The sequence below is a fragment of the Balaenoptera musculus genome, chromosome 2 (genome assembly GCF_009873245.2).
Source record: "Balaenoptera musculus isolate JJ_BM4_2016_0621 chromosome 2, mBalMus1.pri.v3, whole genome shotgun sequence".
NCBI classification, from domain to species: Eukaryota; Metazoa; Chordata; class Mammalia; order Artiodactyla; family Balaenopteridae; genus Balaenoptera; species Balaenoptera musculus.
The window spans coordinates 16541687-16557463 of record NC_045786.1 but is presented as its reverse complement, the minus strand read 5'-3'; the positions used below and the strand labels follow the sequence as shown (position 1 = coordinate 16557463).

Below are 15777 nucleotides of genomic sequence, written 5' to 3'. Positions count from 1 at the left end.
CAGTGTCTTATAATTTTCTGATTTCAAGTCTTTTACCTCCTTACGTAAGTTTATTCCTAAGTATTTTATTCTTTTTGATGCAACTGTAAATGAGATTGTTTCCTTAATTTCTTTCTGATAGTTTGTTGTTAGTGTATAGAATTGCAACATATTTCTCTATATTAATTTTGTACCTGAAAATTACTGAATTTATCCTTGAGCTCTAGTATTTTTTTGGTAGCTGTTTTTAGGATTCTCTTTGTTTAGTATCATGTTGTCTACAAAGTGACAATTTTACTTTCCCTTTTTAATTTGGATTCCTTTTATTCCTTTTCCTTGTTTGACTGTGGTGGCTAAGACTTCTAATAATATGTTGAATAAAAGTGGCAATAGTGGGCATCCTTGTTTCATATCTTAGAGGAAATGCTTTCATCTTTTCACTGTTGAGTATAATGTTAGCTATGGGATTACCATATATGGCTTTTATTATGTTGAGGCATGTTCCTTGTATACCCACTTTCTGGAGAGTTTTTATCATAAATGGATGTTGAATTTTGTGAAAATCTTTTTCTGTATCTATTGAGATAATCATATAGTTTTTATTCTTTAATTTGTTAATGTGATGTATCACACTGATTGATTTGCAAACACTGAAACATCCTTGTATCCCTGGGATAAATCCCACTTAATCATGGTGTATGATCATTTAAATGCATTGTTGGAGTCAGTTTGCTAATATTTTGTTAAGGGTTTCTGCATCTACTTTCACCCATGTAATTTTCTGTTCTGTGATATCGCTGTCTCATTTTGGTATCACGTGATGCTGGCCTTATAGAATGACTTTGGAAACATTCCTTTCTCTGCAACTTTGTGCAATACTTTGAGAAGTATAGGTATTAATTCTTCTTTAAATGTTTGGTAGAATTCCCCTATGAAGCCACTTGTTCTTGGACTTATGTTTTTTGGTTATTTTTTTTTATTACTGGTTCAATTTCATTACTGATAATTGGTCTGTTCATATTTTCTTTTTATTCCTGGTTCAGTCTTGGGAGATTGTACATTTCTTTTAGGTTGTCTGTTTTATTGTCATACGGTTTTTCCGAGTAATGTCTCATGATCAGTTGCACTTCTGTGGTGTTGGTTGTAACGTCTTTTTCATTTCTGATTTTATTGATTTGGGCCCTGCATCTTACTCTTGATGAATCTGGCTAAAGGTCTGTCAATTTTGTTTATCTTTTCAAAGAAACAGGTTATAGTTTCATTGATATTTTCCATTTTTAAGTCACTGTTTCATTTATTTCTTCTCTGGTCTTTATGATTTCTTTCCTTCTGCTAACTTTGTGTTTTGTTTGTTCATCTTTTTCCTAGTTCCTTTAGGTGTAAATTAAGTTGTTCATTTGAGATTTTTCATGTTTCCTGAGGTTTGTTTGTATCAGTATAATTTTTTATTTTAGAACTGCTTTTGCTGCATCTCATAGAGTTTTGGATCATTTTCTGTTCACCTGTCTCTAGGTATTTTTTGATTTCCTCTTTGATTTCTTCATGATCCATTGGTTGTTTAGTAGCATGTTGCTTAGCTTCTGTGTGTTTGTGATTTTTGCAGTATTTTCTTTTAGTTGATTTCTAGTCTCATAGTGTTGTGGTGGGAAAAGATACTTGATATGATTTCAGTTTTCTTAAATTTACCAAGGCTTGTTTTGTGGCCTAACATTCCTAGAGAATGTTCCATGTGGACTTGAATGTGTGTTATGCTGCTGTTGGATGGAATGTTATATACCTATCTATTAAGTCCATATGGTCTAATGTGTCATTTAAGGCCAGTGTCTCCTTATGGATTTTCTTTTTGGATGATCTGTCTGTTGACTTGAGTGGGCTTTTAAAGTCCCTTACTATTATTGTGTAACTGTCTGTTTCTCCCTTTATGTCTGTTAATATTTGCTTTATTTATTAAGGAGCTCCTATGTCGAGTGCATATATATTTTCAATTGTTACATCTTTTTCTTGGATTGATCCTTTGATATGTAACATCCTTCTTTGTCGCTTATTACAGCCTTTGTCTTAAAGTCTATTTTGTCTGATATAATTATTGCTACCTGGGCTTTCTTTTGATTTCCATTTGCCTGGAATGACTTTTTCAATCTCTTCACTTTCAGTCTGTGTCTTTAGATCAGAAGTGAGTCTCTTTTAGGTAGCATATATAAAGGTCTTGGTTTTGTATTCATTCAGCAACTCCATGTCTTTTGATTGGAGCATTTAGCTCATTTAAATGTAATTATTGATATGTGTGTTCTTATTGCCATAAGAATAGTTAATAGTAGTTTTGTTAATAGTTTTTGGGTTGTTTTTCTAGGTCTTTTTGTTCCCTTCTTTTGTTCTTTTGTGATTTGATGACTATCTTTAGTGTTATGTTTGGATTACTTTCTCTTCTTTGTGTATCTATTACAGAATTTTTGGTTGTGGTTACCATGAGGTTTATATACAGATATCTATCTATCTATCTATCTGAAGTTCGATCTCTTAATTTCAAACACATTTTAACTATGCTTCATTTGTACTCTCCTCCCCTCATGATTACTATTTTTGACATAATTTACATCTAATTATTCTGTGTATCTGTTAACTTCTTATCGTGGTTATAGATGACTTTACCATTTTTGTCTTTAATCCTTCCTATGAGCTTTGCATATGGTTGATTTTCTACTTTTACTATATATTTGCTTTTACTGATGAGCTTTTCCTTTCATAATTTTCATGTTTATAGTTGTGGCCTTTTCTTTTTTGCTTAGAGATGTCCCTTTAACATTTCTGGTAAACCTGGCTTGGTGGTGTGGAACTCTTTCAGCTTTTGCTTGCCTGTAAAGCTTTTGATCTCTCCATGAAATGTGAATGAGAGCTTTGCTGGATAAGAGTATTCTTGGTTCTAGGTTCTTCCTTTTCATCAGTTTAAATATATCTTGCCACTGCCTTCTGCCTGCAAAGTTTCTGCTGAAAAGTCAGCTGATAGCCTTATGGGTGTTCCCTTGTATGTAATTTGTTGCTCTTCCCTTGCTGCTTTTAATATTCTCTCTTTAGCTTTAATTTTTGCGTTTTAAATTACAATGTGTCTTGGTGTGTTCCTCTTTGGATTGGGACTCTGTTCTTTCTGGACTGGGATTTTTTCATCTCCCTAGTTAGGGACATTTTCAGCTATTATGTCTAAATATGTTCTCTGTCAACTTTTTTCTCTCTTCTTCTTCTGGGACCCCTCTAATGTGAATGTTAATATGCTTGATGTTGTCCCAGAAGTCTCTTTAACATTCTTCATTTCTTTCCATTCTTTTTTTCTGCTAAGCATCAGTGATTTCCACTACTCTGTCTTCCAGCCCACTGATCTGTTCCTCTGTACCATTTAGTCTACTGCTGATTCCTCCTAGTGTATTTTTCATTTCAGTTATTGTATTCTTCATCTCTGTTTAGTGGTTCTTTATATTTTCCAACTCCTTGTTAAAAACTTCTAATTTCTCACTCTGTCCATCCATTCTTCTCCCAAGTTGTTTGGGATCATCACCCTGAATTCGTTGTTGGGTAGTTGTCTATCTCTACTTCACTTAGCTCTTCTTCTGGGGTTGTATCTTATTCCTTCATTTGGACCATTTTCCTCTGTCGATTCATTTTGTCTAACTTAATGTTTATATTTCTATGTATCTGGGAGGTTGGTTACATTTCCCAACCTTGGAGAAGAGGCCTTTTGCAAGAGACTTCCTATGAATCCCAGCAATACACTGCTCTCTCGTCATCAGAGCTATATCCTCTAGGAGTGCCCCTATATGTGCTGTGCGGGTCCTTCTGTTGTGGCAAGCTGATGGCTATGGGTGGCCTGGTTGGCTTGGTTGGCCCCCAGTCTGGTTGTTTGCCAGGACCTTCCTGTGTGGAGGCTGCCGGCCACTGGTTGGCAGGGTTGGGTCACAAGGTGGCTGGCTGTAGAACCCTGGGGAGCCCCGGGGTTAGTTCTGTATCACTGGTGGATGGAATCAGGTCTAGGAGATCCTGAGGCTGGGGCCAGCCCACCAATGGATGAAGCCAGATCCAAGGGACAGTGCCAGCCCAAAGGCAGGCAGTGACAGGTCCTGGGGTCTGGCTGCAGGGCTGAGGGCTTCCAGAGATGGCAATGGACTGCTGGTGGGTGGGTCTGGTTCCTTACACAGTTGACTGTGGGGTCCATGGGTCCCAAAGCTTGTGTTGCCTTGTCAGCAGGTGGGGCATGGCTCAGCCAATCTCAGAGATGGTTCTGGCCTTCTGGTGGGTGGGCTGAGTCTGCAGGCTGCAGGGATGCATTTTCCTGCATCTGGTTTCCACCCACTGGTGGGTGAAGCTATAGCAGAGATGTCATTGCCTTGGGGCTGGTGTCCCTCCGCTAGTTGGAAAGGCTGGTCCTGAAGCTAGAGCAAGCTTATTGGTGGGTGGAGTCAGTGATTCTGGGGCTGGTGCCTGCCCACTGGTGGGTGGACCTGGGTCTCTGGCTGCAGGGCCCTGGGGGTCCTGGGTCTACTGCCTGCACATTGGTGTGTGGTGCCAGGTCCTAGACCCTCTGGTGTGCAGGTATGTGTCCAGGGGTGGCTTTGGGCTCAGAAAGTCTTAAAGCAGTCTCTCTTCTGATGGGTTGGGCTGTGTCACTGCCCAGTTAGTTGCTTGGCCTGAGGCTTCCCAGTACTGGTGCCTACAGGTTGGTTGTTGTTGGTAGGGTGGATTCCAAAATGGTGCTGCAGCACCAGTGGTAGAACGAGCTCTCAAGAATGGCTACTGTCAGTGTCTATGTCCCTAGGGAGACTCTTCAAGATTAGCAGGTAGGTTTGACCCCAAATCCTTTAAATTACTGCTTCTATGCTGGGTCCTGAAGCATGTGAGATGTTGTGTGTGCCCTTGGAGAGTGAAGCCTCTATTTCGCAGAGCCCTCTGGAACTCCTAAAAGCAAGCCCCACTGGCCTTCAAAGTCAAATGTTCTGGGGACTCATCTTCTTGTTGCAGAACCTCCAGACTGGGCAGACTGATGTGGGGCTGAGACCCCTTACTCATTGGGGAGAATCACTGCAACTGTAATTATTCTCCCATTCATGAGTTGCCCAAGCCAGGGACCTGACTATATTGTGACTCTACCCCTACTACCTGCCTTGCTGTGGCCCCTTTTTTATATCCTTAGTTCTAGAAGACCTTTCTTGGTAGGTTCCAGTCTTTTACATCAATGGTTGTTCTGTAAATAGTTGTAATTTTGCTATGCCCATGAGCTAAGGTGAGCTCAGGGTTATTACTGTACCATTTTCAATGACAGTTATTTTAAACAGGATTCTGTTGACTGTCTCTTTCCCTTATTTTTCTGTTAAGCTCTCTGCCTCCTTTGGTATGACACCAATCGAGAATTGTTATGCCAACACAAGGGGCAATAGTGTGAACTATAAACTATATAACAGAACTAAAGGTGTCTACTTCACATGAGATATTGAAAATGTGTCTGATATTTTAATTATATAGAGGGAATTAGTAACCAATGAAATAACTATCTGCTAAATCCCTCTTTTAATCCCATTCATAAAATAGCCTTTCTGCATTTGCAAATACAAAGCAACTATACTTCTAGCCTGAAAAAGAAAGTGAGTAGAACAGCACTTGAAATGTTTCCATCAAGCATGTTCCAAGCTCACTGTATCATTCAATTTTTATGGATCAATTTTTTAATTGAATGAATTCTAAAATTAAAAATATGCAGCTAATTCTCCATGGATAGCAACTGCTAGAATTCCAGTAATTATAGGAGGGAATTTGTGAAGACGTTTTATCCTGTAATAATAACATATAGGTACTGTAGTCACTAAAGATTCAAAGTTAAATAAACTTCAGAGAAGATAAAAAACAGGAAATAGACATGAAATATTCTTGTTCTTACCAAGACGACTCTTGGGTTGTGTCTTGAATTCACCCTTCATAATACTTCTTCCAACAACATTTGGGAAGCGTTCTGTATCAGTCTCTATAGAAATAAACAGTTTCAAAATACTTTTGTAAGCTAAATATTAACGTGTATGTTTGTGTGTGTGTAGAATGTGTGTATCCTTTAATTAGATCTTTTTATTATAGAAGAAGCATTATAATGAAATGTCTGGACTGCAGACATAATACCTTAGAATTGGAAGAGCCATTAGCAGTTGTATAAACCTCATTATATTGAGGCTTAGAAATGCTTAGTGATTTTACCAAGACCATATATCCAGGTAATGACAAAACTGACTCATAAACTGAGGCCTCATAGTTCCTTAACTAGGACATTTTCCATAAAATACAAAGTCTTTCGCAAATTTAAGTCATCCTAGAGAGTTTTTTGTAATAAATATAACTCTCCTGTGTATATTAAAAACACATTCATATGGGAGGGATGTACCTGGTGAGGTGGGACAAAACACTTTTTCATTTTTGTATTTGATCAGTACATTCATTTAAACTCCTTTCCTCATAGCAGTTTCTGTCTTTCAAATTTTATTTAGTGTTTAATTATAAATTTACCATTAGGGCTTCCCTGGTGGCACAGTGGTTGTGAATCTGCCTGCCAATGCAGGGGACACGGGTTCGAGCCCTGGTCTGGGAAGATCCCACATGCCGCGGAGCAACTGGGCCCGTGAGCCACAACTACTGAGCCTGAGCGTCTGGAGCCTCTGCTCCGCAACAAGAGAGGCCGCGATAGTGAGAGGCCCGCGCACCGCGATGAAGAGTGGCCCCCACTCGCCGCAACTGGAGAAAGCCCTCACACAGAAACGAAGACCCAACACAGCCAAAAATAAACATAATAAATAAATAATAAATAAAAATTAAAAACAAAAAAAAAATAAATAAATTTACCATTAATAAATATAAAATAATTAATTTTATTGTTAAAAGGCATGACCTTTTTTTGTATTTTATTTTATTTTTAAACATCTTTATTGGAGTATAATTGCTTTACAATGGTGTGTTAGTTTCTGCTTCATAACAAAGTGAATCAGCTATACATACACATATATCCCCATATTTCCTCCCTGTTGTGTCTCCCTCCCACCCTCCCTATCCTACCCCTCTAGGTGGTCACAAAGCACCAAGCTGATCTCCCTGTGCTATGCGGCTGCTTCCCACTAGCGATCTATTTTACATTTGGTAGTATATAAAAGTCCATGCCACTCTCTCACTTCGTCCCAGAATTGAACGGATGTAAATGAAAGCACTTTATTGCTGTGTCTAAGGCTGTTATTCAAAACTGACAAGGACTCCTATTAATAAGCAACATTGAAGCAAAAATTAATTGAAAGAACCTAACCAAAAATACTCTGAAAATTAAAGACATGGAAAAATGGCTTATCGTAATACACCAAATTTAACTGCTTGGTTCCAACAATTTCATTTTTACACCACCAGCTTTTCCCCAGTTAAAAGCTGTTGGAGCAAGTAATATTTATTTGATTCATTTATAACACTACTTTTTTACAGGAATAAAAGCGAGAATATAATAAAAAAAAGCATTCAAAAGCAAAGTTTCAGAAATCTTGCCTTAAATTTCAGTGAAAACACATATTTTGGTGCTTATATATCTGAGGATTCAGTTACTTTCCAATGCTAGTTTTCAGCATCAATTCTGTAAAAAGTTCATAACGACAGTATTTCTTGCAACAAAGAGAAATGTATCGAACCCTGTTACTCCAGGACTAAAGCACTAATCTGTGAATAATAAAACTCAGCTAGAGAACTCCACTCTAGTAGAGATATAAATTTACACGCCAACTTAATTATGTAGAGGAAATTGGTAATCAGTGAAATAACTGTTATATTCCTCTTCTTATACCACTCATCAACTAGCTTTTTTGCTTTTTCAATATCAAAGCAATATTCCTTTCTAAGCCAGCAAGAAAGTGAGTAGAATTGCAGCTATAAATACTTAAACAAAGCATATTCTAAGGTTATTAGAGCATTGGATTATATGGATTACTTTCCAAATGGATGAGATTACAACTAAAAAATATCCAGCTAAATTTCCATTGATAGTAAATACTAGAGTTTAACTAATTGTAAGAGGAAATTCATGAAGATTACTGCCCATTAATACTAACATACAGTTACTGTTATCATTAATGATTCATAGTTAATTAAATCCCAGAGAAGACATAAACCATAAATATTAGACTTGGAAAATTCTTGTTCTTACCAGGGTGACTCTGATGATGTGTCTTGATTTCACCAACTGCTTTTTCTCTTCCAACAGTATCTCTCATGCGTTCTATACCAGTCTCTATAGATAGAAAACAAATTTCAAAACACATTGTAAGGTAACCATTAACACACATGTATGTGTGTCTTTATGCCTGTGTGTAGTACTAACTTAATTAGTACTTGTACTACAGAAGAGAAATAATATGTCTGCATTGCACAATCATAAAATATTAGAATTTGAAGGGCTCTTAGCAATCATATAAGCCTCATGATATTGAAGCTTAGAGATGTTTTGTGATTTGATTGAGAACACACACCAAGATAATGCAAAACTGAGTACAAGCTGATGCCCCATAATTCCTTAACCAGTGCTTTTCATACACAATGCACTGTCCCATACAAACTTTAATCATCTTGGGGAGTTCAAGTAAATGATATAACTGCCAAGATTACACTAAGAGGACACTCATACTGTAAGGATATACCTATGAGTGGAACGTGGCACTTTTTCCCCACTGGTCAAGAGACAAACCATGGTCCCGCATCACGGAAAGTTACTACAAGGCAGAAATTCTTTGACTCTCTCAAGAATGTTTAATGCCATTTTTAAGGCTATGTAAATCAAGTAGACATCAAAGATGTAGCAGAGTAACAAGATATTCTGTGGTCTAAGAAAAACTGCCTATCAGGTCCTCTTACTATGTACACCTTGTAGCTGGGGAGGGGGAAATGGGTAAATCTGCAGCAGTACCAGCACTGGGACTGCATCCCATTCCATTTGAGTTTTTATGTGATTTGGACACTTGGCGGGATTTAGAAAGTACTAACTAGGTCAAAGGAGAGGAATAACATTCATCTATTTTGTTTTAATACATGAAAGTTATTAAAGAAAAATTCATATTGAAAAAGGGGTTAAGGAGGATTGCTGACTTGGGTCAAATTATGTGCCCAGTGTTTTGTGAATGAAAACTTGTTACAGAAGAGCATGTACCAGAGGTTGGAAACCTATCCTGAACCTGACACCATAAGGTGGATCTTACTTTGTTGTAATGGCTGAGACCAGAAGTAAGTGTTAAAGATCCAACTAAGTCGACATAATTGAGGCTCTCTGGTTTTTCTCCAACGGGTATAGGTTAAGAATGACAGGCCCAGTTGAAAGAAGCATGTAAAGATGCTTATATAAGCAAGGAAGCATTAAGAAGAGCATTTGATAGCAGATAGAATTAAGGATGAGGGAAAAGGGAGTATGTGCTAGAGAAATCTGCAATCTAGTAAGAATCACAATTTCCCTCCTCACAATACCCTCCCACTGCTTAAATTATTTTTTAGGCCTACCCTTCCTGAAGTTCCTAGTATATGATTCACACTTTACTGTTTCTTTGCATGTGTCATATTTTTGGGGGGTCTATACTGGGCATTCTAGACAATATCTTGTAGGAAATCTGGATACTGAGTTCCCCTCCCGTTTGGAGGCTTGCTGTTGCTGTTTGCCTGATTATTTATTTAGTGACTTGGCTGGAATATATTCTACTGTAGAGAAGTCTCCTTCTCTGCAGTGTGAATCTTCTAATGTTGCTCCTCTTGGGGCACAGACTTGGGCATGCAAACAGTCACCTTTGGATGACACTTGTTTTTCCTGTTGACTGTCTCTTTCCCTTTTCTGTTAAGCTCTCTGCCTCCTTTAATATCACCCCAAAGATCAAGAAGCAGTGTGTCAAACACTGTAACACCAAGACAAGGGGCAGTAGTGTAAACTACGGACTACATAACAAAACTAAACATCTCTCCTTCACCTGAGATGTTGATAATGTGCCTAGTATTTCAATTATATAGAGGGAATTATTAAGCAATGAAATCTCTCTTTTAATCCTATTCATAATCCCATTCATAATCCCATTCATAAAATCCCATTTAAATCCCATTCATGTTTTTGCAAATACAAAGCAACTATCTTTCTAGCCTGAAAAAGAGAGTGAGTAGAGCAGCATTTGAAATGCTTCCGGCAAGCATATTCTAAGCTTACTACAGCACTGAAGTTTTATGGATAAGTTTTAAATGAATGGGTTTTAAAACTTACACTATGTAACTAATTATCCATTTTTAGTAACTGCTAGAGTTCCAATAATAATAGGATGGAATTAGTGATAACCTTTCATTCTATAATAATAGCATATAGGTACTATAGTCATTTAGATCCAAACTTAAATAAACTCCAGAGAAGATAAGTAAAGCAGAAATAGACTTGAAATATTCTTGTTCTTACCAGGATGACTCTTGGATTGTGTCTTGATTTCACCCTTTATTATACCTCTTCCAATAGCATCTGGAAAGCTCTCTGTATCAGTGTCTATAGAAATAAACAGTTTCAAAACACTTTTGTAAGGTATATATTAACATGTGTTTGTGTGTGTGTTTGTGTATAGTACTCCTTTAATTAGCATTTTAAAATTATAGGACAACAATTATAATGAAATGCCTGGACTGCAGGCTCACAGGACCTTAGAGTTAGAAGGGCCGTTAGCAATCAAACAAGCCTCATTATACTGAGGCCTAGAAATGGTTAGTGATTTGACCAAGGCCACAAATCTAGGTAACAACAAAACTGATCCATAAACTGATACCTCATAATTCCTTAACTAGGGTTTTATCCATAAAATACAAAGTCTTTTGCAAATTTAAGTCATCCTAGAGAGTTTATTTTAATAAATATAACTTTCTTCTCTACATTAAAAGCATATTTGTATCATAAAGATATACCTGGTGAGGACAGACATGACATTTTTTCCCAGGTTAAACTGCAAACAATGGGCATCACAGTCACAGAATTTTACTGTGAGGCAGAAATTCTTTGACTTGCCCAGGAATACTTTAGTTCCCTTTTTTTTAAGGTTATGTAACTGTTTGTCAAGTAGGCATCATTGATGGAAAAGAAAAACAAGTAATTTGTGGGCAGAGATAAAGCACCCTCTCAGGTTCTCTTAGCATGTAGACCTTTTCTCCCCTGTGGAGGAGGAAATGGGTAATTTGCAGGAATGTGAGCACTGATATTGTACCCCTTTCCATTTGAGTTTTTACATGGTTTTTACTTTCTGTTGGATTCAGAAATGATGATCTAGGTCCAATATCAGAAAAAAATTTATTTAAAAGAATTTTATATTGCAAAAGGAATAATGAGAATTGGTGACTCTGTGTCACCTGTTGCGTAAAGTTTTGTGTGGGCAAAAATTGGTTCTAACACAGCATGTAAGTGAAGTTGGAACCTGTCATATCCAGAATTTATAGATTGGAAGTCTTCCTTTGGAGAAATGGCTGAGTCCATGAATATTTCAAATATGCTCTATCACTGAGGCAACACAAATTTATCACCACTGCAATCTAAACAGAGGTAAAGACCATATGGGGTGTCACTACTAAAATCAAAGACACGTGGATTGGGCAGAACAAGGTTTTAGTAATTAAGTTATGGCATTTGTGAAAGTAAATTCTGCTATAGCAACAGATAACTGGAGAACATCAGCAGACAAACTTTAGCCCTCTGGTCTTTCTCAAACAGATATAATTAGAAGAACTGATTCATTTGGTTTGAGAAAGCAAAGGATCCTTAGGTGAGCAGGGAGGCAGTGAGAACAGCCCTTGAGGGCAGACTGAATTAAAAACTAGGAGCGTAACAAATGATATGGGGTGGAGAAACCTAATCTATTAAGAGCCACAATTTTCCTCCTTCACAACATTTTCCTATTGCTTTTAAGTCTTTTAAAAAATCCTACCCTGCTTGGAGTTCGCTGAACTATTTTTTAAAAAACATGTAACATGCTATACAATTGACCCATTTTAAATGTCCATTCTATGCTTATCAGTATAGTCATAGAACTGTGTAACAATCACCATAGTCAATTTTAGAATCTACTTCTACTTATACTAAACAGATTAAATTCCAGGAAGATTTAGAAATGTTATTTTCATATTCTACATATATAGTTCTCTTTATAACTTAATTCTTATAATTTTTCCCATTTTTATATATGAAACATATAAACATAAATTCATTTATTACAATTGTTTGTTAAATTATTTATTTACATAATTTTGTGCCATACAGAGAAACTGAGAGAAGACAAAGCATGTATGTATAGTGTTTATTATTTTAACCATTTTATTTATAATATCTGGTTTTCTTTTCTGTCATTATTTAAAATGATATTTTCTGCTCTTTAATGCCTCTGCTGTCCATGCTATATTTCCATACTTTAAATTTGCTGATTCTTTCTTCTGACAGTGTAAAAATACTGAATACCCCCTATTGGATTTAAAAAATTTCAGTTATTGTACTTTCAACTCCTGGATTTACATGTGTTCCTTTTCAAAATAATGTATTTCTCTTTGTATATATTCCCTATTTGATGAAACACTATCAGACCTTCCTTTCCTTCTAAATAATGTTTACATTTAGTTCTTTGAACATATTTATAATAACTGCTTTTTAGATTTGTTCTTTAAGTCCAATGTCTAGGATTCTCACAAGCAGTTTTTGTTGCATGTCTTTTTCCTTGTTATATGTCACATTTTACTATTTCTTTACATGACCCATAATTTTATGCTGAAAACTGAATATTTTAGATATATAATATAGCATCTCTGCATACTGACTTCTTCCTCTTACAGGGCATATTATTATTGTTTTCTTGTTTATATTTTTAGTTATTTGGCTAAAATGTTTTACTGAAGTCATTTCCCTTTGCAGTTTGAAAGCACAACTGTTGCTCCCCAAGGGAAAAAGCCTTGGATAACAATGATTTTAGGAGTGCTGTCTCTGTCTCTTTCTGTTACTCTCTGTTAAATTGTCTGCCTCTTTTGGTGTCATACCAGAAGTCAAGGGCAGTGTGTCTATCCCTGTTACAAGAGTAAAGGCTGTAGTACAATCTCTGAACTACGTAACACAACTAACGACTCTACCACAGATGAGTTAGGATAATATACCTGATATTTCCATCAAGTAGAGAGAAATGGTAACCAATGAATTAACTATCTGTTAAATTCCCCTTGTTATTATCACATTCATCAGGAAACCTTTCTCCTTTTCCTTCTATCTAAGCCAGTAATAGTAAAAGATTAGAACAGAACTGAACATACTTGCATCAAGTATATTCTAAGGCCACTATAGCATTTAATTTTTAAATGGATCATTTCTAAAAATCATAATGTCTAGCTAACTTTTAAAGTTCTAGTAAATACCACAGTACAATTAATTATGAGGGTAATCACGAAGACTTTACCTATATAATAATAATATACAAGTACTCTTATCATTAAAAAATTCATACTTAAACTCCAAAGAAGGTAAATAAACCATAAAGATTAGACTTGGAAGGATTAGACTTACCAGGGACACTCTTTGGTTGTATCTTCATTTCTGCCATTAATAAACGTCTTCCAACAGTATCTTTCAAGTGTTCTAGATCAATTTCTGTAGAAATAAACAGATATCAAAACACTTTCTAAAGTAACCCTAACACATGAGTGTGTGTGTGTCTCTGTGTTCATGTGCGGTACTATCTTTTATATATATATATATATTTTTTTTTTAATTTAATTAATTTATTTATTTTTGGCTGTGTTGGGTCTTCGTTGTTGCGCGTGGACTTTCTCTAGTTGTGGCAAGCGGGGGCTACTCTTCGTTGCAGTGCACAGCCTTCTCATTGCGGTGGCTTCTCTTGTTGCGGAGCATGGGTTCTAGGTGTGCGGGCTTCAGTAGTTGTGGCACATGGGCTCAGCAGTTGTGGCTCATGGGCTCTGGAGCGCAGGCTCAGTAGTTGTGGCGCACGGGCTTAGTTGCTCTGTGGCATGTGGGATCTTCCTGGACCAGGGCTTGAACCCGTGTCCTCTGCACTGGCGGGTGGATTCCTAACCACTGTGCCACCAAGGAAGCCCCATGTGCGGTACTATCTTAATTAGCCTTGTTATTAATAAATATGCATTATAATGGATTATATGGGTTGCAGAATCATTAAACCTTAGAATTGGAATGGCCGTTAGCAATCACTAAGCCTCCATATATTGAGGCTTAGAGATGTTAATGACTTGACCAAGATTGTGTATCCAGATAATGACAAACTTGATGTACAACCTTCCAACTTATAATTCTTTAACCAGTGCTTTTTCCATACAATGCTATCTCTTATGCTAAATTAAAATATCCGGGAGAGTTATGATAATAATATAACTCTTAAGTGTACATTAAACTCATAATCATACTGTAGGGATATATACCCAGTGATGTGGAATATAACAGTTTTTTCCTCAGATCATGTTGCAAACTAGGGTCTCCATGGAAATTTACATGGAGCAGAAATACTTGGACTCATCCAGGAATATTTTAATGCCCTTTTTATGTTACTTAAGTGTAAACAAAGTAGGCATCAGTGATGGAAAAGAATAACAGAATGTTTTATAGACTGAAAAAACGTGCTCTCTCAGGTCCTTTTAGCATGTAGACCTTGTAGCTTGGGAGGAAGAAATGGTTAAATTTGTAGAAGTACCTGGATTGAGACTGGGTCTCTTACCATTTGAGTTCCTATGTCATTTAAAATTTTTGCTTGATTTAGTAACTGCAATTAGGTCCAATTACAAGAAAAATACATGAACATTATTAAAGGAGAGTTTATACTGAAAGGGAATAATTAGAAATGATCAACTATTGGGTCTAAAATTTTGTGGTGAATTTGTTTCTAGCAGAGCGTGTACCTGAAGTTAGAAACCTGTCATGACTAAGATACCCAGATGGAAGTCTTTTTTTCAGAGAAATGGATGAGTCAGTAAGTATTAAAGGTTGTGCAATCTGTGTAGAGGTGGTTACCTGCTGCAGCACCATTACCAAAATGAAACAGGTGTGTCAGATTAGGCAGAACAAGTTTTCAATACTTAAGTAGCAACATTTTGTGAAAGTAATAAGATCTATAGCAAAACAAAACTGGGGAATATTAGCAGTTATATTTTAGCTTCTCTAGTTCTTTCTCCAACTGGTATATGTAAGAAGGACTTGCTCATTTGAATTAAGGAAGCAAAGAATACTTAAATAAGCAAGAGGCAATGAGAACAGCATCTGAAGGAAGGTTAGGTTAAGTACTAGCAATTAAAAAGTATGTGCTGGAGAAATGTATAATCTAGTAAAAGTCACAGTTTTCTCCCTTATCATACCCTCCCACTTTTCAAATCCTTTTTTATCCTATTCTTCTTGGCATTCATTGAGCTAGCTTTAAAACATATGTAACGTATTATACAATTTGCCCATTTAAAGTGTTCATTTCAATGTTTTTAAAGATATATTCACAGAGTTGTATGACCATCACCACAGTCAATTTTAGAAAAGACTAGGCAATGTTCTTACCACAAAAAAGAAATGATAATTATCTGACATGATGGAGGCATTAGCTAACACTAGGGTGGTCATCATGTTGCAATATACAAATGTATCAAATCAACACATTGTAAATGTTAAATACACAATGTTATAGGTCAATTTTTTCACAATGAAAAAAGAATCTACATCAGAATTATACTAAGCAAATTCCAGTAATTCCAGTGAGGTATAGAAATGCT

The 15777-nt window shown here is 36.4% G+C and overlaps 1 protein-coding gene across 1 annotated transcript in view; it reads right to left on the bottom strand.

The window, feature by feature from the left end:
- The window catches only part of CCDC7 (coiled-coil domain containing 7), a 325108-nt gene that overhangs the window by 49069 nt on the left and 260262 nt on the right, over positions 1-15777 (bottom strand). The window contains exons 34-37 of the mRNA XM_036844965.1: positions 13562-13645; positions 10445-10528; positions 8177-8260; positions 5897-5980 (exon numbers count right to left, since the gene is read on the bottom strand). Coding sequence (XP_036700860.1) covers positions 5897-5980; positions 8177-8260; positions 10445-10528; positions 13562-13645 — 336 coding nt within the window. The remainder of the gene's footprint in view (positions 1-5896; positions 5981-8176; positions 8261-10444; positions 10529-13561; positions 13646-15777) is intronic.